We start from the raw sequence: 25,150 nt of genomic DNA on the forward strand, positions 1-25,150 counted from the left end.
ATAAGACAAGCCTATGTGGCTATAGCCTGGTTTTTTTTCTGTATGGTGTGCAGATCTTTGTTATTCCTTAACCAATCCTTTAATTGGTCACAGGCTGCTGCTATTAAACTTCAGTATTTTGTAAGATTTCCTATCCCCAATATAGGTGGTGACAAATATGATGGTTTAGGCAAGTGCTAATGCCAGGTAGGGAAGGAGAGTATGTGCTGCAAATGTGTGCTGCACTTTTATTTTGAAAATGAGCAAAGGTACTCAAAGCAGGACAAAGAAAAATGAAAGCCATGGATTTTCTTCTTATTTAGATGCAAGATCAACCCCAGAGTTACTGTAATTTACAGCAGTTTCCTATGGATAGTGTCACAACACAGATGACTATGTGCAGTGAAAATGTCCTCTCCTGTTGTATCACTGACATGACTGCTACCCTTCCAGGAATATTCTGTCATAATATCTTAAGTCATTTTGCAGTTTCTTAAATATAGTATCAATATCTTACTTCCAGCAGTAGCATTCATTTCCTGAGCATCCCATGTTTACCTCCCCACATTGCAATCCTCTGTACTTTGGTACTGCTTCTACTTGATCAGTCTGTGCAATATCAGAACGAAAAGACTGGACAAATTATTTTTGAATTGGTTTGCATTTGCAAACTTTCTAACTGACCCATGGCAGTTAGAGAAATTAGTGTTTGAGTGGGTGTCCCATACTTTCAGATTAGAAACATTGCTATAAGAAGCTGTTTTCAATTTACTCTTTTTTTTTTTTTTTAATAGGTAATAGTTCATGTAGCTTCCTAGGTTACTGCAGGGATGTAAGGCTTTCAAAGACTAAAAAAAAATACTGGTTTATTTATAAAATTACCTGAAACTTGCAGAAAAAAAACCCCACATAAATATTGTAATAGTTTTAATACCTGAAATTATAGGAGAGAGAGAAGCTGTGATTCAATTCGTTTTTGATACCAAGTAGATGCCTTGTTTCCCATGGTATTTCACTCCAAGCTCTAGTGCGTTTCCTAGCGATTCCTAAGAAGCCAATTGTCAAGTTACCTGAAGCAGAAGATTCAGATGAATCTTGGTTTTGGCATTTAATGACTGCTGGCAAGAAATATGCTGCTAAGTCAGGCCTGACCACTGGATTCTGGAGAGTTGTGAATGCAGGGCCACAGGGCAGGCAGGCAGTCTGTTACCTTCATCTTCCTCTTCTGGGCAATTGTCAGCAGGAGCCGCTTTCTGGCTAGAATTCTGGTTCAACAAAATTACTACTTTGTGTATAAACCACCATTACACAGATTTAATCCATTGCTCACCAGTCAAGACACTGTTAATAGGAAGGACAGGGCTTATTTGGGGTTTTTTTAAGTGTTAAAGGGCTTATGAATACTGGAAGGAAAGAGCGTCACTGTCATTTAGCCTGTTTGGGAAGACCTCAAATGATAGTTATCACTTTCTGCCTTACATTTCACAGCTGTTCTGTGTTGTGCAAGGAATATGGTCTTTAAATGTAATTTCATTTTGGGTGGAGAGATAATTTTTGGAAGACATGGATTACTATTCTTCCAATTTTCAGGCAAAATTGTTTAAATATTTTATAGCAGTTAAGTGAGTAAGATTTCAGTTGGGAATGTTTTCATTCCTTGTCATTCACAGAACATCTGTGAGTAGTTTACAGTAAAACTTGGCAGTAAGCCACAAGGATTTGAGTTTCCTAGTAATAGAGGAGATAGTTGATCAACTTAATTAACAAAATAATACTTTAGTTCCAATTCCAAGTGCAATTTTGAAAAAAAGCAGGAGTACATTTTAATGCGTATGTAATGAAACTGACTGAGACTTGCCTTTGAATGGGTAGCTATTCAGAAGGGAAATGATTTTTATTGGTGACTACAGTGGGAAATTTTACAGGTGTGGGTTCAATACATTGAAAAAAAACTGCTTAATGCTTTGTAGTCCAGTTCCATGAAGTTTCTTAAATATGAGGAGTGCTCTGAGCCCCCACAACTCCTGTATGTCAGTCAAGTGGTGGTCTGTACCATTTTTATGAAACTGCTAACCAGTTTCTATTCCAAGACAGTATGATCTGTCCCCCAGTTGCTCTTCTGTCAGCCAAATCCTGTCATTGCACCAAATACAGAAACTAGGAGTGGAACAATTCTCATGTTTCTCAACTAATACTGAGGAGAAGATGGAAACAGATTAACTGGAATGTGAAGAGGTGCATTGTGAGATGAAGAAGTGGTGACATGGTGTCATAGTTCAGCCCTGATCAGGACCAGACTACGCAGTCTCTCTCTCACTCCCCCCACCTTCCGAGAGAACAGGGAGAGAAAATATAAGGAAAAACGGCTCGAGGTTTGAGATAAGGACAGGGGGAAATCCTTAAAGTTACCGTCACGGGCAAAACAGACTCGACTTGGGGAAAACTATTCATTTATTATTACAAACAGCAGGAGAATGAGACAGAGAACAAGATAACCTCCCTCCACCCCTCCCTCTTCCCAAGCTTTACATTATCTCTACTACCTTCCCCTCCCGAGCGGCACAGGGGGGAAGAGGGAATGGGGGTTGCAGTCAGTTCATCATACGTTGTTTCACGCCGCTGCTTCATGGTCAGGGGAAGAACTCCTCACGTTCCTCCCCTGCTCCATCATGGGGTCCCTCCCACGGGCCACAGTCCTTCGTGGAACTGCTCCGGCGTGGGTCATCTCTTCCACGGGGTGCAGTCCCTCTAGAACAGCTGTCCCAGCGGGCCCTCCACGGGCCACAGCCGCCTTCAGGCATCCACCTCCCCTGGTACGGGGTCCTTCACGGGCTCCAAGTGGATCTCTGCTCCTCCGTGGACCTCCATGGGCTGCAGGGGGACAACCTGTTCCACCATGGTCGTCACCACAGGCTGCAGGGGAATCTTGGCCAGGAGCCGCATTACTCCTCCCCCTCCTTCTGAACTGACCTTGGCATCTGCAGCCATTCCTCACAACAGGCTGCTGGTAGATGTCTCTCAGGATCTTTTTTTACATCTTACTCACTTCTCATCTCCTCTCCACTTCTTGCAGCTGGGCTGGACTGAGTCGGGCCCAGTCGGCTGCCTGGCAAGAGGCCAGAGGGTGAGGCCTGCAAGGCCCATGAGGCCTGCGCCTCCCCCTCTGTGCCTCTGCCCCTGCTCAGCTTCTTCACATCTTCTCTTCTCTCTCTTTTTTTTTTCTGTTTTCCCATTCTTAAATACGTTATCGCACAGGCGTTATCACGGGACATTCTGCTACCAATCGGCTCGGCCTTGGCCAGCAGCAGGTCCGCCCTAGGCCTGGCCAAGTCCACTGAACAAAGGGGAGCGACTCCTAGCAGTTTCCTACAGAAGCTACCACCTTAGGCCCCCCCTCACTAAACAAAACCACGACACATGGTACGCTGGAACCAGCGTACCGTGGAATCAGGAATGCAGAAAAAGGCAGGATCTTGTGAAAATTCAAAGAAGTGTTTCTCTGAACACCACTCAGATTTAATGAATGCTCTCACCTCTGTTGCCCCAGTCCCCTGTTCATCAAATACAAAAAACAGCACTGGCTAACCTAGCAGGTGCCATGAAGATAAATTCACAGGTTTTGAAATATGCATATATCCCAGCATTGAGGTGCATAAGTAAACAGTATGCTGAATAAATTTAGAATCCACTGAAAATAGACTCTTTCCTATGTTGAAAGTATCTGAACACTTATCTTTATGTTAACTCATAAATCATACTGCTTTAATATTTGTATGTTTTTTCTAGGTAATAAATCCAAAGAAAAAAGGAAAAAAGAAAAAGTACGTTAATTCTGGAACAGTAAGTAACTATATTTCATATTACTGGATGCTTTTCTCTTCTTTTGGAACAGAGTGTAGTTGACTTGTAAGTTAACGGAATTAGAACCTTATGTGAAGGCCACAACAATAAACTGTTTACTGTTATACAGCATTTATTTTCAGATTTTTTTTTTAATTTGAAGAGTCTGATAAAAGCTATGTCCAAGTGTGCTGTCAAGTTGCCAATGATTTTCAAAATTAGTTATGCCAAAATTTCAGTTAAATTATTAAAAAATAATAGTGTTCAGTCCAATAATTTAATCTGAAACCTATCTGCACTTTTAAGAATAAATTTTCTTTTAAAATGTAGCTGCTGAGCTAGCGTCACTAAAAGCTAGTATGCATATCATGGCAAAACCAAAAAGAGTTAACCATCTTTTATTACCAACAGGTTTTTGTAAATTTATGTTGACAGATCTGTTAATATAGTTTGGGATGAGAATTTAATGTCCTTTCATTCATATTCCATATTCTGTTTTATGAACCATTTGCTAGCAATTCCTTTCAGCACTTTTTCAGCTTCCATATTCTGACATCTGTGATGTTCAAAACATAATTTACAAAAAACTGAAGATAAATGTTGAAGAGTTGTATATTGGAAAATCTAATCAAATATAAGATATGTTTTTTGAAAACACAGCCAGCATGTGAGGTTTTTTTTTCCACTGAGCAGTTCCACTGAAGTCAGCAGGGCTACATTCTTTTTGAGCTGTAGTCTTGAAGGAATGATTTGTCATTCTCACAGCCTTGTATAAGTCTGTTCATCAGTAGGAAAATAAACACTTACCTTGTACCTCTGCTTTAAATTGTACAAAACAGGCAGAAGTAACTTGTCCATGAAAATTTGCCGTACAAGATCTGATTCATTAGATAATTTATTTTTTACTAACAAAGTCCTTTTACGATAACTTGGTGTGCTAAAATTATTATTATTACTCTAAATCAGTGCCTCACAAACTTAGGAAAAGTGATTGTTTAAAATCAATACTAAAAGTAAGTGTATTCAAAATTGTAGGTATGAAATCTGGATTAGGGTACAGAAGAGCAAAAAATGCATTTACATGTTTAAGCAAATGTTGATTTTGGTTTAAAATATTTTAACACCTTCACATCTGTCTGTCTACATTTGAAACAACATATTTTACTGATGTTTGGACATACAAAATTAACTGTGTGTTGTTATCCTTTGTCTCAAATTACATGGAAACTTCCAATAAACAGTTGTTAGCAATTTTCTTCTCTTTCCTTCTCTACCAGTGTTGTCTACTGTTGATTTTGTAATTTCTTTTCTTTATCAAGTCCTCTTTGCACCTATTTACCCTTACTTCTGTTAGTCCTTCAGGCTTCCCTTATGCGTCCCCAAATTGTCACTTTCCTATGTGTTTGCCTGCAGTTTTGTTTTTCTTCTCCCTGTCAATCACCCAAGATATTCTTTATCCCACAGATTTGTAAATTTCCAAACCATGCACCAAGACCATCATTCTCTCTAATAGAATGCTGGATTCTGGAAAACTTTTCGTAAACTGATAGAGATTGTTGACTGATATCTCACTGCTGCTTTTAAGGAAATATGTACATACAGTAGCCATCTCAGTTTATTATTACTTAAGGGATCATTTTAAATTCAGACAGAGAAACTACACACTAAGCAGAAATGTTTCAGAATACATTATTAGTTTTAAACAAAACCACGTAGTGAAATTTAAAATGCACTGTATAAAACTTGCAACGCTCTTAGTTGTTGTCTGTATGGAAATAAACACTTCGGCCACTTTGGAAGGATGTTGTCTCTTTCTATTTTTTACCTTTTTAAATTAGATTCACTGAAAACATTTGCTTAAACTGATTAGGAACAAGATGACAAGCTGTAATAGCAGACGAACCATTAAAATTACTATGTGCAGTAGGAAAATGCATAGAAATATCAGTGTTATATGCAAGACTACACTACTAATAGTCTGGTAGAACTTTGTTATGGTCTTCTTTTCTCAACTAGAAGGGTAATTTGATTTTAAACATTGCAAGTCACTAAGAATCACAGAGAACCTGTGATAAAGGAAGTACAATAGCAGACAAAATTATTACCTGTAATCTCATTCTGTGTCCACATTACAACATAAGAATATTTTCAATGTTTGTTTTGCTGCAGTTGGAGGCAAATAAAATTTTGTTATGAACTTCCATCCCCTTCTTATGCCTTATATCATTATCAGTGAATTTGCTTGGAGTAGTTACTTAAGCAGTTTTCACTGACTATCTGATGTGCTTATGTTGTAAGAGAGTTTTGTGTCACTTTGTAAATAAAACGAAAATAATTTGAAATTAATTATTTGCTTCATAAATGTTGTGCGGTATATAAAGATCTTGAATGCTGGATCTTTGCCACTTGAGTTTATACTTCTGTGACCTGAGTGCTGGAAGTAATACCAGTAATACCTTTAGACCACTGCCTATGTTTTGGACCTATATAATTTGTGAATGATAAGAGCTAGGACTGAAAGTATTTCTTATCTTGGCATTTTTTAGATATGCCACTTCACATTTTTTATATATTTTATATATTTATATATTTTTGTATATTTCGTATGCATGTATAACTTACTAGATTTTTACATTTTTGGCTTGCGTCAATACTCAATACCACTTTTAATGTGAGATAAGAAATGACATAGAATCACAGAATAATAAATAATTGTAACTGAGTTCTTTAAACAATGTTGAAGTAATCATAGAATAGATGCATTATCATCTAGCCTCTATTCGTGTGTAGGTGTAGTGCATAGTGATCAGAAGACATGCATGTGGTAACCTGCCCTGGAATACAGTTTTCCATGCCTTACCTTTTGCTTTAAAAAAAAAAAAAATGTAGTAGACTTCCAAATTTTTCTCTTGTCTCTTCTCTTTCAAGAACTGCCTATTCAAATGATTTCTTTTTTTTTTTTTAATCTTCTTTTTTTTCCCCCTAATACTGTAGGAAATTATGTCAAGGATAGAGCTCCAAAAACATTGTGCTTATGTCTCTGCTTGTTCAGCTGGGAAATGACAATTCATGTCTGACTCTCTCTTGTTTGCTTTCAGGTAACATTGCTTTCCTTCCTAATTGAAACAGAAGTTTCATTCCTTGACTATATTAAAGGCGGGTATGTGATTGGCAACAAATCTTTCTTGTTTTCACAGTCTCATTGTAATTCACTAGTAATTTATATATGTACTTTGCACTAAGTAGTATCTGTAAAGAGCTGTATTGTTTCCTCATTTTAGAGGCTCTACTTTCCTAGATAAGACATGCGGATAGTTATTGGAACTTCACTTATAATGTTGGAATCTGTGTCGGTAGTAAAACACTGAGATTGAGTAATAACCTCTCATCAGCCAGTGAAAATTTGATTAACCAAAAGGGAATTATCTATATACTATTAAATTAGTAAAATGGTCCCTTATTTCCTCTGAATACACTGACCTTTGGTATATTTAGTATTGGCATTTGTTTAGAGTCTTTCCCCTTCAAAGGCATGTTTTCAATACTAATTATGTAAAATTTATAACATGTGCAATTTATCATTTATCAGCATTTTCTCAAAAGGGAAGTAGAGACAGAAGCATCAAATGGCTTACCGTAGAACATACCTGGAAATGGGATTGAATCTCAGAAATCCCTGATTCCTAACCTCCCTACCAGAACACAATTCTTCTCTAAGATAAATGGAAATATTTTGTTATACATTCCTAGGCACTTACTATGGATTTTTGAGGGCTACAGTCTGAATACACATTCTACATTTGTTTTAGAGCATTGATTGCCTGTGAAGAAACAAGTTAAGTAATTTTTTTGTGACAGTGTTCAACGAGGCTTCAGCTGAAATAAAAAGTGTGTTGTGTTTTGACAGTAGCAGTGTAGAGCTTTACCTTTGTTCCCAGCAGCGGTAGTTCTACAGATAAGAATGTGCTTGAGGTTTATTCCTAACACTTTCATCACTGAAGTTCATTAAGTTAAAGTGATGCCCCCAATCATAATTGTTAGCTACAGAGGAACTGTCAGTAAGCTATCTCAACTGCCATTGCATTCAAGGTTTTGAAAAAAAGCAGCCTAAGGTTGTACTCCATACTGAACTAATAACTTGTAGAGGGAATGGATCGTTGTTAAGATGTACTCCAAACTGTTGACCCTAAGCCATGGACTGCTGCAGAGAGTCATCTTTTTCTCTCTCAAGGAGTACCAGCCTCTTTAATGTTTCAGTTCTCCCAAACAGTTTAAAATTTAAAGTTAGAAAATCCAAATTCCCTGCTGTTCGATCGCCATACAATAAAATACATATTTTCACCAAGAGTGAATTCAGTCTGTGACGTGTCTCAAAACACTGTGTCTTTTGGCTCCTTAAGGTTAAGCCTGACAATAATATTTTATGCATAGTACTTAAAAATGAGAATGCTTAATTAGAGTTTTTAACACAGATATAGATGTATTATCTTTAAAATTATTCAATATGTTTGCAGAAATTTGTGATTTGACTTGCTCATTTGCTTGCTCTTTGGCTGAATGTATTTTCTCATTTGGATAAGATGCAGAGCCTCTACACCATTTCAGATTTGATTGTTTGGTTTTAGTGTTGTATGGTATACATGATGGTTCTTGGTGACCTTCAGAGGGAGTTGTATGGGCCCATCATTGAGGGACACATTAGCAGAGGGAAGGGGCTGTGTGCCAGGGAGCAGCCGTCCCGCCCCATAATGGCTGGGGAGCTCAGAGCAGAGCTGAGTAGAATGGTTGGCAGGGCAAGCTCTCACCAGCCAAGGCCCAGTTGCACAGTACATGGGCAAGGCAAGCAGGGCAGGCCTGGAGGTGGTGGCTAGGTTCAATTAAGAGTCCAAGATCTTCAGGAAAGTTTGTGGTGATGAGGCAGACCGAGGTCAGGCTGGAAAGGCAAACCACAGATCTGAGTCAGGATCAGGTCCAGTGATTGCCAGGCAGGCCTATGGTGGGCAAGGCACGGGAGGTCAAGCCGGGAAATCAGTCTGTGGGTCAGGTTCTGGATTACTGGAGTCCATAGCCAAACATGGGCTTGGCTGAGCTGCAGACCCCTACTCCTCTGATGTAGTTCAGGCAAGGACTGAAGGCGGAGCTGAAATGGGGCTCCTGAGCAAATGGGATGGGGGCTGGCGGGCTGTTTAGGGCCATTAAAAGGCTTTTTAGTACACTCAGGACTCCTACACTTTGTTCCAGGATGCTTCTGGACTGCAAACTATCAAGCTCTTCTAGAATTGCTATCCTTACCTCCAGTTAGCTGGAAACCCTTTTACTGGAATACTTCTGGTCTAGGTTTTCACTCTTTGTATTCTGCAGATTCTCCTCAGAGAAGATTTCATTCAGTTGCTGGCTGCATTAGAATCTGTTACGATTTAGCAAAGGTAAAACCTCCTAATATAGGGCAGGCATACTGTCACGTACTACCGCATCTTTAACATCTGAAGAATATATTAACTCTATATGCTACAAAACATTTGCTTGACAAACTGCTCCTGAGGCGTTTAGATTGCCATGGTTAGAAAACCAGTTATTTCTGTTTCTGAGTCCTTTTCCAATGATCAGTATGGCTTGTTGTTCCTGCTTTGAATCACTGTGAGTAACAGATAGACACCTACTTGAGATAACAGAACACGTAAAGCGTCAAGGTTCTGGATATGATTTCCGTATGAACAGTCATGGTTAATCTGTTGTGGAGCTCTTCTGATTTGTGCCAGTGTTGGTTTTAGTAGAGGGTCCTAGAGTTTGAGAGAAACAAGTTGCTTCTATTAGGACTGCTGTTGCCTTTCTCAGGAACATTTCTGTTGTGGAGTTTAACAGAAGTAGAAAACGACCATCCATCCATGTTTACCAAAAGTTTGTATTGCATGCAGGGTATCTATGCACAGATACATGAAGAAACAGTTTTGCCTCTAGTGTAGTTGGTTGTTCTTCGAGCATGCTGTACATGTATGCCACAACCCATCTTATTCCCTGTTCATTCAAAATTCATCTCTACAAGAAGAGGGTATATGAGGAACTGAGGAATTAAGTTTTATATCTAAATTTAGAAAGAAAAGGATACAGTGGGTGCGTATGTAATCTTTTTTAGGGTGGTTTACCCCATTTCTCACTGACATGTTACAATACAAGTTAATAAACCTAAATATCTGCATTCTGTAGACAAATAATAGAAATTTTGAATACAAATAATACTTTGTTATTCTTACTGATATTTTGTATATATCTTTGTAACTGCAAATCAAAGAAGTCTCTCTTTAATATAAAAATAGTATAATTCAGTAGAATGCTCTGTGCTTAAAAGTACAAGCAGTAATGCTTATCATTTAATTATTTTATATAGAATCTTGTTTAGTGATTCATACAGTTATTTTTAAGTACATGCCAGTGAAAACTGTAGAAGTACTTGTATAAAATGTTATCTTTTCTTCTGCAACCTATACAGTTTTGTTATTTGGGAACATGACCAGGAGGCTGACACTCAGAGTAATTTCTTGTTTTCTCTCTTCATTTATTCATCTCATTTAATACTAGTCTGTATCAGTTGCAGTTCAGTTGATAGATTTTGAAGGAAGGGGGAAGAGAAGATTTTTGTCATTAATCAGTCTGTTTTCTCATCAAGTTTGTCCTCTAAAATTGTTTTTTTAGTTCCTTGTTTTTCTTCCATTTAGTTAGGCAAGGGGAAGAAAACACTGATTCTGCAATAGGCACAATATTGGCTTTTCCATAAAAGGGTGCTTATGAAATACTTCATGTTCAGAACTTCCAATGTAATTGATTTGAGGTGTCTAAACATAATGCTGATTTAATGGAAATCTTGTCAGCTTTAACTGTGACAAATTGGGATTACGGTATTGATTTCATTTATGTTTTGGATCTGCATCTGTTTAATTGGGATATTCCATTATAACTATCATCAATATGACTTGTTTTTTCAAGAGCTTTGAAGAATTAAATAGACGTTTGTCTGTACATTCTAATTTTGTTTTACTACATAACAGTGAATTTTATAGCAGTGTGGGACAAAAGAGGTGGATGTCTCTGGCATCTGAATATTGTATCAAGAGGTACCATCTTAGTAGCTGATTTTTCCTTACATCTTGATGCTTAACCACATATTTTGCCATACTGGCCTTTCTACATTTAAAATAGGTACATTGTGCTAAAAATTAATGTATATTTCAAAATATTATTTCTCCTGCCCCTGAGCAATTAATAACATATTCCTATCAAAACATCTCCAAATATATTAATAAGCGCAGGAATATAAGGGATATTGCCTTCAAGAGGAATGCAGTTGAAATTGTCCTTGTTTACAGGAATGACTATCAAACAGTTTGTTTATAGTCTGCACTGTTTTCATCTGTAAGAGAGACCAGGAGCCAAAAAGTTGCAAGACTTAGGAACAGAAAGGATATTTCTGTGCAGAAGTTTCTAGCCTGTTTGACATATTGAGATAGAGAGTGAGCTAACAAGTTATTCTAGGCATTTGTAAATCAATAAAATTCAGAAGCTGAATCTTTTTGCAACTCAAAAATATGATCATCTCTTCTGTCGAGATTAGTGGAAGATAAGAGGAAATGTTTTCCTCACATTGTGTTAAAAGCCTTACCTTGAACACTCACACATTGTTTGGATTCTAAGTGCTCTGGACATACATTTTTAACTGAACTGTACTGAATCATTGATGGTTAAAATGGAAATTTAGAACTCCTTTCATAACAGCTATTTTCATCCCAAAGAAACAAACACATATTTGATGTTTGCAGGAGACCTGGTGTGGGATACAGTTATGAAGCAAGGGCTGCTATAGCTACATATTTTGGAGGCTTTACCATATATTTTTTGTATCCTTGGAGAATAATAAGGAATAATAAGACTATGTATTTATATATAAAATTTTCAATACTTAAAGGGGGCTTGTCAGAAGCCCTTTTTAGCAGGAGGGAGATTTAGACTAGGTATAAGGAAGACATTTTTTGCAATGAGAGTAGTGAAACACTGGAACAGGTTGCCCAGAGAGGTGGTGGATGCCCCATCCCTGGAAACATTCAAGGCCAGGTTGGATGGGGCTCTGAGCAACGTGATCTAGTCAGGGATGTCCCTGCTCCTTGCAGGGGGGTTGGACTAGATGACCTTTGAAAGTCCCTTCCAACCCTAACCATTCTATGATTCTATGATTACTGTTCCTTTTAAGACATTTTCTTCATTTCTCATGGTAGTATAGAGTTAAATCACCTGTCCAAGTATCAACTAGGTCATGTCTTTCTATACTAAGTACATTGTGGCATAGTAGCTGCTATCTATCCAGCGCTGAATCCATCAGGCATATTGCTGTGGTTGGATATTATACCTGAGTTTTTCCTTGGGACAGGACATTCAGCAACTCAGCCTGCCTAGCCAGATGTTGGTATTTTAGTGACTCTTGTGCAAAGCCACATGACCTTGCAACATCACTGATATTTGCCTTAACAGTTTGTTCTAGTTTTCCTGGTCCTCTGTAAGTGGTGTTCTCTGTGGTTATGAGTCCATAATACAAAGTCACAGTTGCATTAAGAGTGGGATCCAGTTTCCTGAACTACATAGGCATTTAATGCCATTTTAGACTCACAGAAACTTCCATGGTCAAGTAGCCCTGGGGGCTTTAAAATAACATTAGGAACTTATATTTAGGAAACTGAAATCTAATTTATATACAGTCATTGTGAATTGTTGAAGTCAAGTAATTGGTTTAAGCTCTTTCATGTTTTTCTGTAGCAGTATCATCAAAATATACATACAGATGGAAACAAATGCTAGAAATGTAGACATTATCATTATTTTTATAGTTGTCAAATTGGTAGGTACTATAATATGCATCCTCTTCTGCTTGGACAAAAGTCGTAGTCCAGATTACAGTGGGTTGTAAATGAGAGGATGTTTTTCTAGTTTCCCAGATGGATTTCTGCTGTCTGCAGCAGTATACATTTAATACAAATACACTACTCTGAGGAATACTCCAGAAACTGATGCTCTCAGTTTTTACCTGTAGTCATATGAAAATTGGCTTTGTTCTTTTTGCCATTAGATGTGATTTTAATATTTTTTTCTTTTACGATCTTTAGCCATTTTACTTTTTAATCTTTTACTGTGCTTCCTCTTTTTTCTGTCTTGAATTCAGAATCCGCAGAACTCTATTTCTTCTTACCAATTGCATCAGAGTAGCTGATCCAGGAAATGAATTTACAAATAAGTTTTACTGTTTTTACGCAGAGGGAAAGCTGTTTGAGGGCTTTCTTCTTCCTCAGTGACACATTCTTCAGCACACTGAAGGATTTCTGTACTTAATGTGCTTGACATGTCATGCTTGCAGGAGTCTTGTTTTACTCTTCAAACATTGCACTGAACCAAAGTCCTCAAAATTTAAGTACAGGGAGTGTATAACCCAAAAGCAATTTTGCTTAGCAGTGCCAGTAAAGAGTCTAAGCATAAATCTAGAAATGCTATTGTATTAGACTTTGTTGTTGTTTTTCCTAACCTGTTCTTATCTGAGGAAGACACCTTTTCTACATGCTGTAGTGATGGTGGTAGAAAACCAGTTGACATGCAGTTCTTAGAGCCTTTATTCTTGCAACTAACTGACAGTGCAGAAGGACATTGTGATTAAGAAGCCACAGAGCCTGACATTTGGGTACAGATCAAACAAAATCTGCCTTGTCATGCCACTCAAAATTTTTGGGTGAAACTGCATAAAACAGAACACAGAAGTATTGGCAGAAAACTTCTCACATAAAGCTTAGGTCTCTGAACTTTTCGGAGATTGCAGCAGCTTTCAGCAGTTTTTTTGTTGTTGTTGTTCGAGTCCATCTTGAGGCCACAGTGTTTTTAGACATATTCCAGGCTGACCACGTTCCAAGGACTCTCCTTGATACTGTAGGCATTATTAGCCTTTTATCACTTTTTGGAGACAGAGTCCACCCATAACCTAGCTTAGTTTGTAATCAGTATGATAAAATGATTCCATGTGAATTTTTTTTCATACTCTACTTTTTGTGAAATAAACAGTATTTTCTTTGGACATGTTAGGTTATTTGAGCAGTAAAACCAGTACTGCAAGGCCAGGTGTCAGATTGTTGATGTTTAATCTAAATGCACATGAGTTAAATCTGTTCAGTAACTTTCAGAGAGCTTTAATCTTTGATAATTTGGTCATTAAGTTCATAGTTGCCCACACCGAGAGGCAGAAAATTGAAGGAAGATGTAAAAGACTCAATTTGAGCAAAAAAAAAAAAGAATTTTCAAATTCATACAAACTCTTTTTCCTAATAGAGTGTTACCAGCTAAGAGATTATTTCCAGAACAACAGTATTTTGTCCTCAAGGAAGCTGCTGAACAGAACTGCATATAAGTGGATTGTCACTCTGTAAAAGTCTGTTAATGATTAATTTTTCTGAGGATAACTCTGTGCTAACAATTGATCCATGCACGATAACGGCTTTATTTAGCTACTGCTCCAGCTACAGATCTTTAAAGTCCTGCTTCCAGATTTTACTTTTCTCTTCCTAGAATTACTTTGATATGTTCACTCAAAGTATTGGCTATGTTCACATGGAAGAATCCACTGCCAAAACCTATGATACCCTGTCCAAAGATTTTATGCATAGCATCATTTCAAGCATGTTCTCATTGCAGACACAGCTAGAAAAGGAAGCAGATTAGTAAAACCCTACTTCCCATGTCAGTTTTCCATGAGTAGGGCTAAAATATGTCCAAGGAAAACCCAACAATTAAAAAAAGGAATGATGGAGTAAAGTAACTGCTTTCAGTTGCTAATAAAATAATGTTTTGTAGCTTTTGGCTGGAACCTTATAAAAGAGTATTTTCAGTGTTTATTTCCTGTATTAGAAAGTCAGTGTCCTACAGTTTATCCACAAACAATGCTATCAACTCTTGTTTATTTTTCTCCATAAATCTTGTTAATGATTTTACTGTTATATTTGCTTTTTCTACAGAACCCAAATCAATTTCACGGTAGCTATTGATTTCACAGCCTCAAATGGTAAGAATAAAAACGAACATCTTGTCTATGTGCTGTGTTCAGTTTTAAGAGTACGTGTGTGTGGTTGTATGTGTCTGTATCAGTATTCTGCTTAACTTCATTGTGTTATGGATTATCTGTGTGCCTGGCACCAGCTGGAATTAGGATTCCATTTTGCTGAGCAGCAGACTAGAGTCCAATTCCTGTTCAGGAAAGCAGGGCAAACAGAACAGACGGAATTTGAAAAGCTGCATATGAAATTGAATTCAGTAGGAGCAGTTTGCAAATATTTGTGTACTTTCTGATAATTTTTTGTTTTGTTTTGTTTCTTTGTTATTGCTGGGAGAAAACTGGCTAACATAGAAAGCCTTATTGAGAAAGGCAAAAGAAAGGAGTTTCAGGTGGAGTGAAGCTGAAGTGGGGTGAAGCAGAGATAGGTTTTGATCCTCCTTCCAAAGCTGCTTTCAGAACGTTGTAACACTTCTGTAAATTTCTTCTTAAAAGTGTATATAACGTATTATAAATCACAAATCTAATCATATTTTTTCTGCCCTTTCAATGCTGAAAAACTTTACAACAGTTAACCTATTAAAATGTACTCAGAACATTGCATTTTTACCTGATATAACCACAGTTACGTATACAGGAAATAAGTAATCTTCTTTTCATGTCTTTTCAATTTCTGCTTTCTTAGATTTCTATCATTTTTAAGAGAGAAAATTTTGAAGTGATTCAGTTCCAAAGTAAATCTGATCCTTGTTTCAACAGGTAACCCTTCACAGCCTACTTCACTGCACTACATGAACCCCTATCAGCTGAATGCTTATGGCATGGCGCTCAAAGCAGTAGGTGAAATAATTCAGGACTATGATAGTGATAAAATGTTCCCAGCTCTAGGTTTTGGAGCTAGACTGCCTCCAGATGGAAGGGTATCACATGAATTTGCACTGGTAAGTAAATAAACATTTATATATTGTTTGAATTTCTTTACTACAAAAAAAAAAATTGAGTTAAGGTTGCAGTCTTAAGCAGTTACTGGAAAGCAAAGAGCAGAGAATGTGCTAAGTCTTCTGTCTAAAAGACTGTTTCAAAATTTTTCATCATAGTGAAGTTACCGATAGAAATCCAGACTCAAGAAGTCCCCATAGGCCAAAAACAGTAATAAAGAAAAGTAATGATCTTTAACCTCATGTAGCAGCATGAGAAACAATGCTTGGAAGATTACACACTGAAGCTAATCTATCTTAAGAAGCAAGTGAATCATGATCCAAGATAATCTTTTATTATTATTGTTATTATTCTCTCTCATTTTCTGGGATCTCTTAATCTTTTACAGGCGGCTAGTTTAGAGACATAGAGATAACTAAGTGGACTGTAAGTTGAGGTGACTGAGACTGGTCAATGTGCCAGTTACATTACAAACCTAAAATTTAACAGGATTTGCCAGAAAGGTTGATGTGTTATAAGTGATGCTTGTGATTAGTGTCGATGTTTATCTGCTTGCTTATTTTGAATTTTTTGTTCTTTGAGTAGGATAAAGTTGTCAAAATTACAGCAAGTGTAGGTATATCAGGTGAAACTAGATAGCAGCAAAGACATGGCAGAAGACTGATAATTGTAGTTGTGTAATTCTTGTGTCAGCCTGTGCTAGAAAACAATACCACATGTCTTATCTCAAGGAAAGGTTTTCCACATGGATAGTAATTTAAAACGGGTGCAATTGCAGATATTCATTTGAATCACAGACCTTTTTGTTGACTTTCATGTAGCAAGTTCAAATATATTGATGTATAATCTTACGACTATTAAAACAGCAGAGTTATTCCTGGCTATTTCAGTTTTAAAAGTTGTTTCTAAAATTAATTCAGTTTAATTTATGATACCCTGTGGTGCTTTTACAGAGAGAAAAAAGAACAGTCTTTTTTTTATTTTCTCATTACGTAAACATATATAGATGTCGCCTTTTTAATGCTAAGCAGTGTTTTCAGCACTCTCTTTTAACATTCTAGATCGATTCAGTGAAAAATTTCCTTTGTTTTTCTAGATTCTCAGGGAGGTATACTCTACCTCAGAAAGCTATATTGGCACATTAAGCCAATGAGGTGTTGGCACATGAAGGAGAGCAAGACACTTTGGAAGGTTTTGAAGCCTTTGTGGATCATTTGTCTGGCCTGACATGAGTCATTAATCTGGGATTTAGCTTATATATTTGTATTGTCATCTGTAAATAGGAATCATCATTATGGAGATAGGTAGTAAAATGCCTACCCAAAGAATTTACAGTCCCAGCCATTTCAGTGGGTTCCCAAAGAATAGATTCCTTTTTTCATCTGTTTATACCAGGTCAAAAATTAGTTTTCCAATGCAGAAATTTTGTACCAAAATGGTGAAGAGTTTATGCTTTGCCTTATAGTCGCATCCTGTATGAACATCAGGATCTGGCTACCGTTTCTTTGTTTCACATTTTAAAAATAAGAAATCATTGAGCCAGAACCGTGCTCCTAAACATGATTCCAATTTTTCACCTGCCCTATAATTCGTACCTTAAATCCACACAGACTGTTGCATGTAAGAAAGACTGTTTAATTCCGCATAAGGTGGTACTTCTGTCCAGGAATGAGTTCCTTTCCCTAGGGCAGTTAACACTCACAAGCAACCATGGTACTTATATGGGGCATTTATAGTAAAGTCTTTTAATATATCCTAGAATGCTTAGCTCTTTGCCATTTAAAAAGGTACACTGGGTAGTGTTAACTAACCTACATCATTTTTGCTTCATAATTACTTTTAGTGATTAATCATCTCTTATTTTTATTAGAATGGAAACCCTCAAAATCCGTACTGCCATGGAATTGATGGTGTAATGGAGGCATATTACAGGAGTCTAAAATCTGTACAGCTTTATGGACCAACAAACTTTGCCCCTGTGATTAATCATGTAGCCAGGTAAGAATCACAACAGGTACATTGCAGAAACTTCTTATTGTCAGTACAACTATCACATATGAAAGGCTAACAGCTACATGCTGCTAAACATTGAAAAGGATATTCACAGATGTTTCATTTATTCAGTCTAACATGATTAACTTCTACCTTTGAGTAGGTTTGAAGACCGTGTGTGAGTATTATGCAGATTTTCATCACTGATTAAAAATAAATACAAGTGATCTAGTTAATCCACCCTGTGTTAAAATCTTAGGAGAAATCATAATGAAAGAGAAATTGTGTGAGATCACTCTGCCATGTTCCTTTTTTGTCCTTTGGAGTACAGAATTTTTGCTTCACAAAAAATAGATACAGCTATTAAAAAATTGTAAAGTGCAAATTTTTTTGGCATATGCTGTTCCTCTAATCTCAAAATGTCCAAAACATGAGCAAAATTTTCCAGGGCGCTCTGTGGAACAATTCACGGCTGGTTGTGGTACTGTTAAGGCAGCCACCATTGGTGAGCCATGGTGCTGTGTTATACAACGCCTCATCTAACTTTCAAAGTAGAAAATTTCTTCATAGAAGTTCGTAGAAATTTCTTAAGAAGGATAACGTTGCCTTATTTTGGCAGACAAGATCTTGACTTACAGTATACCTCCATGTGTTGGTACAGGAAAAGTGATATGGCTCAGACAATTTAGCTGAGTAATTACCTGGACAGATTTTGTTTTATTTATAGATACAGAGAAAGAACTAATGTTTATAAAATAAAGCAGTAGGGATGTGTAAATGATTGTACTGTTTATGAGCTTGCAAAACACTTAATTGTTGTAGCAAGAAATATTTATTTACTATCTGTTCTTGCTGTTGTTAGTTCTACAGCCTAATGAAAAATAATTTGCAAATTCTGTGGTGCAAAGAATTATCTGTGCACCCTAGCATAGCTGGATAGCTGATTTCAGTTATTTATTATTGGGATTAGTTATTCCCTCTTCAAATCATACCATTCAAATTGTACACGTATATTCTGTTGCTTCTGTTCTGCAACTAGCTGTCTCCTTTTAATCTTCCCTTTGCCAAGGTCTCTCCAGTAGCAGTTTTCAGACTGTGAGGAGATAAGCCAATCCTTATGACAGCTGAATTCCATGTATGTGGCATCCAGTGTCTGCATTAGCCATGTTAACTGGAAATCTAACCCGTTGACTTTTCTGGCTCTTTCTTCTTCTTTAGAACTATTGTATTAGCCAAGCTTGCTGGTTCAGAATTTGGCAAATAACCTCAAGCTTCCTGTTCATTGCAAAAATTGAAATGTATGACCTAGTACCATCAAAGTATTGGCATAAATTGAGTTCCTTTGCTCATCAGTTGTTTCTCAGGGATATTTGTCAACTTTTGCAGAATTACAGAAGCCTGTCACCAGCATTTGTAGTTCTTCCACTGAACTTTTGTCTAAGTGTCAAATTGTTGCAAACTTTGGGAACTCCTTCTGGTAGCAAATCACACTACATTATAGTGGAAAAGCTGGGTATCTTCATAAGGATTTCTACTGCATAATCATCCTTAGTACAACCTGTGTACCAGTCCAGTTCTCAGTAATCATTTTCCTTCAAGATTCAGTTTCTTGGCTATTCTGTTGACTCTCATAGACATGCTAGTAGAAACTATGATCTAGCCTGCAGTTACTGTTTGAACTTACCTTCAGTTTCAAATAAATTTATTCTTCTCACATCCCTCCTACTTAAAAACGTGCCTCTGATTAAACTTTTGGAAATTATGTCAGAAGTTACTATCCTCTTGTGATATCAGAACTCTTTAGAAGCTCTGTAAGTAGATAATGAGTTTATTATCCTTTCCATAGCTAGGGAGTTATCTACACCAGATTCTATCTAGTGTCTTCTGTTATCTCCCCTTCTCATACAAGATCTTTCTTGAAAAACACTTCAGTAATATCTTATTCTGTGGAAAATTTGAAATAACCAAATTTCTATTCCATTTCTTGAGTGTAGGTATGTAGACAGTATTAAGTGCTCAGAAAGGATAATGAATTTTTATTTTACTCTCTCATCTTATCATTTCTTGTCACTGTCATCAATGAAAAGATTATAAACATGGTGGAAAATGAGCTTAAAAAGTCTCAACATGGTAGGGAAATTGTATTCCACAGTAGGTCTTGTTAATCTAGATATTTAGCTATCAGTCCCTACTGCCAGCATGTTAAGTAGATGTTCAACAGGTTCATTGTCTGTGTGGCTTTTCTACATGTCTTTGTCTTGGGGATGGAGAGGAAGGAGTGTAATGACTTTGTGATTTGTAGGTTCCATTTTACACACATTCCTCCAAACTCAGCATCTTATTTATTGATGGTGCTCACTTGCAAATGCCCTGTGTAACATCAGAGTTAGAATTTTCTAAGCACATGCAGTCATCACGAGCATCATTAGAACATATCATGTTCAGTGACCAATAAGATAGAGAGTTCTTTCACAGTCATATTCTGTACTTGGGCATATATTCCACAGCATTCATATGGAGAGTAATTTTTTTGTCCTGCTTTCCATACTGCTTATTGCCACTTTTACTTCAAGGTGCTACTGTTTGACTCCTTCATACCACCAAGAGCCTTCATGAATGTTGTAATGTATTGACTGCTGTCAAGTGATGCAGCAAGTGGAGCAGCCTGCTCCACGCAAAAACAGTTCTTCACTGACTATATAGGACACTTTGACCCTTGGGAGTTGAAGATAATTGAACTGAAGTCTTAGTTTCTGGTATGCAGGTCTTAGGGTTCAGTGGGGCTGCTACGAACTCACTATCTCTCAGGACTTTCCAAATCTTCGAATGCTGCTCATTTTTAAAGAGCAAGTCCTTTTTGGGTCCTTTGGCTGAGGCCAGACTGCGATGGCACTGGATGTGTTTTGCTTTCTATTCGTGTACAGCACAGGGAGAAGCTTGAGTCTTGAAAGCACACCTGTGGATGGTGCAAAGAGGTGAATATCTAAGCCAAGGTTGCAGGGTGCATGTTCAGCCATTTTACAAATGTGCACACAAATAGGAACTGTAAATCTCCTAGCATGGTCAACAGTCGGTAACCTGGTTTTGTGAGGCAAAAAAAAAAAAAAAGGAATATTTATGCAATGTGCTGATTCCTGATAGATTTTATTTGTGCTATAAAACAAACTATTCAATAGTAATATATTCCCTTCAAACCAACTGCTTTCCCCAGAGGTAGTAACTGTTCTATAACTTAGACTTTCTAATGACTAATGATTCTATAAAGGACATTCTGTCTGTGCTCCTCTTGGTAGTGAAACAGTTCCCATTTTTCCCTAATTCAACACATGCAGATTATCAATATCACTATTGTATTAGTTATGTTTTTCTGTTGTTTTAATTTAAAAGTAGAATGTCCATGTTAATTATAAAAGTCTTTTATTTTGAAATCCACTGCATCATGTTTCTGTATTTTTTATTAGTCCTTAGTAGTCATTGAAAATACAGCCTCTTTTAATATTAATTCCTTTGTATAAAGGAGTTTTTTACTATTATACTGTTGGTTTTTCTTCCCTTAGGTATGCTGCTTCAGTAAAAGATGGCTCCCAGTATTTTGTTCTTCTCATTATTACAGATGGAGTTATTTCTGATATGGCTCAGACAAAAGAATCCATAGTGAATGTAAGTTTTTCTGAAAGTGTTGGAATCTAAAAGATTTATGTTTCTAGTCATTATTATTTTAGGCAATAACATAAATCTGTTAATATTTCAGGCACTAAATTAGTTCCGTAAATTAACAATTTTTTCCAAACAGCAGAACTTATGCATAAGGACAAAAAGAAACCAGAAGTTGAATCTCAGCTTAATTAGATAGTGTTCCATGGGAAATTATGCTCTTCTCTCTAACACTGTATATTTATATGATTTTCCTCGTCTGATTCTTGCCGCTTCCTTCCTGACATCCCACCATGCAGTTTTTCATAGTGAGCTGTTCTTTGTCTTTCTAGCAATTGCAGACAGCTTTGATCCTCCTCTGCCTTTTTAAAAACTGCCCCAAACTTTCTGATGCCAAATGTTAAGCATACCTGTCATCTGGTTTCCTTCTAAGTAGTCCCTTGGAATTTTAAAAATTTCTTAATTGTTTCTCAGTTTCTATATTGTTTTCAGTGCTTTTCTCTTCAAAACTGCTATAAGTAATATTCTGTATCATGAACAGGTTCCATTTTTCTTTTGCCGCTGGGAAATGTCAGATGAAAGTATACAGAAGCAGCTTCCAAATAGGATTTGATAAGATCTATACTAACAGTTTTGAACACACCACAGTGGATCTAGTTACTAGTGAAGTGGTGGGTGAAAAGCCTACATTAAAATAACTGTCATGTCAAAATGAGTAGCGTAGTAATTAGGTGCCATATTTTGAAGGCCCTCTTTCACTGCCTTCTCTAGTGATTCAATACCATTCCAGTTTGTAGGATACCTATGAAAATATTACTGAAATGTTCTGTCTTTCACTGGAGAGCAATATAACAGAATCATAGAATGTTTGGGGTTGGAAGGGACCTTCAAAGGTCTTCTAGTCCAACCTCCCTGCAAGGAGCAGGGACATGCCTAACTAGATCAGGTTGCTCAGAGCCCCGTCCAACCTGGCCTTGAATGTTTCCAGGGATGGGGCTTCCACCACCTCTCTGAGCAACCTGTTCCAGTGTTCCACCACCTTCATTGTAAAAAATTTCTTCCTTGTCTGTATCTAAATCTACCTCCTTCTATTTTAAAACATTATCCATTGTCCTGTCACAACAGGCCCTGGTAAAAAGTTTTTCCCCATCTTTCTTATAAGCCCCCTTTAACTATTGATGCCCTCGAGTTCTAGCCAACAGCATATAGATGGAATCTTTGTGTTAACAGGGACTCTGACAGCCAACCTGGTAAGTTTTTTACACCCAAAGCTACAACTGTGTTTGAAGCTACCAGTTTACTTCCTCTCCTCTTCCAGCTTCCAATATTAAAATAGGATAAACTTGACTCTCAATTTTAAAGGAGATGAACAAGCTTTTAGGTTTGAAGTTCATCTTCTAGTCTAGCTTAGAAGTTTGGAATATAGCTTCTTTTAGGTGACAAAAAGGCTCTGTAGAGAAAAGAGAGTAACACTTTGAGTGAGTAGTAACTCGCCTCTCAATTTGAAGTCTGTAAGAGACACGCATGTCCAGTTGGCTGATGTTTTGTAAGATTAAGTAATTTGCTGCTGAGGCATACTCGTTGCCAGTAATAGCTCATTTCCAAGAACAATCGCTGTTAGTCTGCAACTGTCTGGAAATACAACAGATGTGTTGTTAGATTGCAATGAAGTGGGAGTTTGGGGATATTTGCTGTCTTTTCTTTTTATGAAGATGCATTCATTTTTTTTGTATACTTTGTGAGCACAGTATACCATGACAGAACTAATTAAATGCTATTCAATAGCAGTTTTTTCAGTCTTAATATCCAAAATAATAAAAAGGGCAATGATGTTCAATGCAACTTGAGATGTACAAGACCCAGAAAGAGTGTATTTCATTTTTTAACACTAATTGTGCTTTTAGGCATCTTTCTCATTACAGCATATATGTCAGGCAGATTCTGTTTCACCAAACTGTTTAAAGGTTATACTGTCATTCAGGAAATGCCAACACTGAAGTTTATATGCAAAAGTTTAATTGTCTTTATGTTGTCCTTACCATTTACTGTTTCATATATATTATATCACATAATACTGTGTCTTTGTGAGTAGGAATCTCTGTAAAGGATGTTTTCTTTACAATCAAGCAATAAGATTCTAGAAGACATCTGAAAAACAGAAGGTGTTGTGTTCTAAGAAATGCCTTCCTGTCTGGAAAATATAATCACTGTTATTGACTTATAGTATTATAGAATCGTTTAGGTTGGAAAAGACCTTTAAGATCCTCAAGTCCAGCTGTTAACCTAGCACTGCCAAGTCTACCACTAAGCCATGTCCCTAAGTGCCACATCTACACGTCTTTTAAATACCCCCAGGTATGGTGACCCAACCGCTTCCCTGGGTAGCCTGCTCCAAAGCTTGATAAACCTTTCAGTGAAGAAATTTTTCCAGATATCCAATCTAAACCTCCCCGGCACAACTTGAGGCCATTTCCTCTCATCCTATCACTTGTTACTTGGGAGAAGAGATGAACACCCACCTCACTACAGCCTTCTTTCAGGCAGTTGAAGAGAGTGATAAGGTCTCCCCTCAGCCTCCTTTTCTCCAGACTCAACAACCCCAGTTCCCTCAGCTGCTCCTTGTAGAACGTGTTCTCCAGACCCTTCACCAAGTTCATTCCCCTTCTTTGGACACACTTCAGGACCCCTGAATGTCTGTCTTGTATTGAGGGCAGTGCACTGTAATTCAGTTACAGATGCACTCTATTTAGGGCCCTTAATCACGGAATCAAACTGGTTGACGTTGAGAGTGACCTCTGAACGTCGTCTTGTCCAACCCTGCTGGTTGAGCTGTTTGCCCAGGACCACCACCAGACAGTTTTTCTGATTATCTTCAGTAGCATGCTAGTATTTGATAAACAAAGGATTATTATTTTTTTTAACTCTTCTACAAAATTTTAGCTGGAAGATTGACTATGTAGTAACACTTTCTGATGAATTTGCAGTCAAGGTATAGTATATAGTGTATAATGTATAGAGATGTAGAACATTTATATATATAGATTTATAAATTGTGTATTGTCATTGTTTTAAATAGCATGTTTACAATAATTAACTGCAAATCTTCTGCTTAAAGAATATTGATTTTATATGTAGTATTATGACAGATGAAGAATTGGAAACGATGATGATGTATCTAAAATGAGAATATCTTTTAAATGAGGGAGAAAAACACTTTTTATATTCCAAAAGAAAAGTATAACAGTATGTTCTAAAACCACTTGACTTCAGACTTCAGTGAAAGAGAGTTTAATTTAGCAGAAAGCATATGTCTATGATTTTTGACCAATGTGTACTCTTTTTTAAAATGACTGTAGACATTTCACAATTCAGCAGAATGTCTCAATAAGGAACAGTTGTCAACCCTGACATTGGTAGATGGATTTTTTTAGTTGTTATCCTCCCTAATAGAGGCAGTTCCAGATTTTATCTGTAAACTAGTAGATACCTGGTGCTACTATCAAGGCAGGAGAGTCCAAAATATACTGTCTTTTAGAGGTTTTACAGAGTTTATTTGGGGAAAGTCAGATATAATCTTTGACTTGTTTCATTGAATGAAAAAGATGAAGTAAAATTTAAAATCTTATAATAAGTCAGTTTGATAACTTGTTTACTTTGTGGCATAGATGACTGACTTGA

The 25,150-nt window shown here is 37.0% G+C and overlaps 1 protein-coding gene across 1 annotated transcript in view; it reads left to right on the forward strand.

Moving 5' to 3' along the window:
* The window catches only part of CPNE8 (copine 8), a 110,034-nt gene that overhangs the window by 74,145 nt on the left and 10,739 nt on the right, over nt 1-25,150 (forward strand). Inside the window, exons 12-17 of the mRNA XM_086739963.1 lie at nt 3,766-3,819; nt 6,918-6,979; nt 14,853-14,899; nt 15,647-15,828; nt 17,697-17,824; nt 21,376-21,478. Coding sequence (XP_086596089.1) covers nt 3,766-3,819; nt 6,918-6,979; nt 14,853-14,899; nt 15,647-15,828; nt 17,697-17,824; nt 21,376-21,478 — 576 coding nt within the window. The remainder of the gene's footprint in view (nt 1-3,765; nt 3,820-6,917; nt 6,980-14,852; nt 14,900-15,646; nt 15,829-17,696; nt 17,825-21,375; nt 21,479-25,150) is intronic.

This window comes from Chlamydotis macqueenii, chromosome 1 (assembly GCF_036417535.1).
Source record: "Chlamydotis macqueenii isolate bChlMac1 chromosome 1, bChlMac1.mat, whole genome shotgun sequence".
Lineage (NCBI taxonomy): Eukaryota > Metazoa > Chordata > Aves > Otidiformes > Otididae > Chlamydotis > Chlamydotis macqueenii.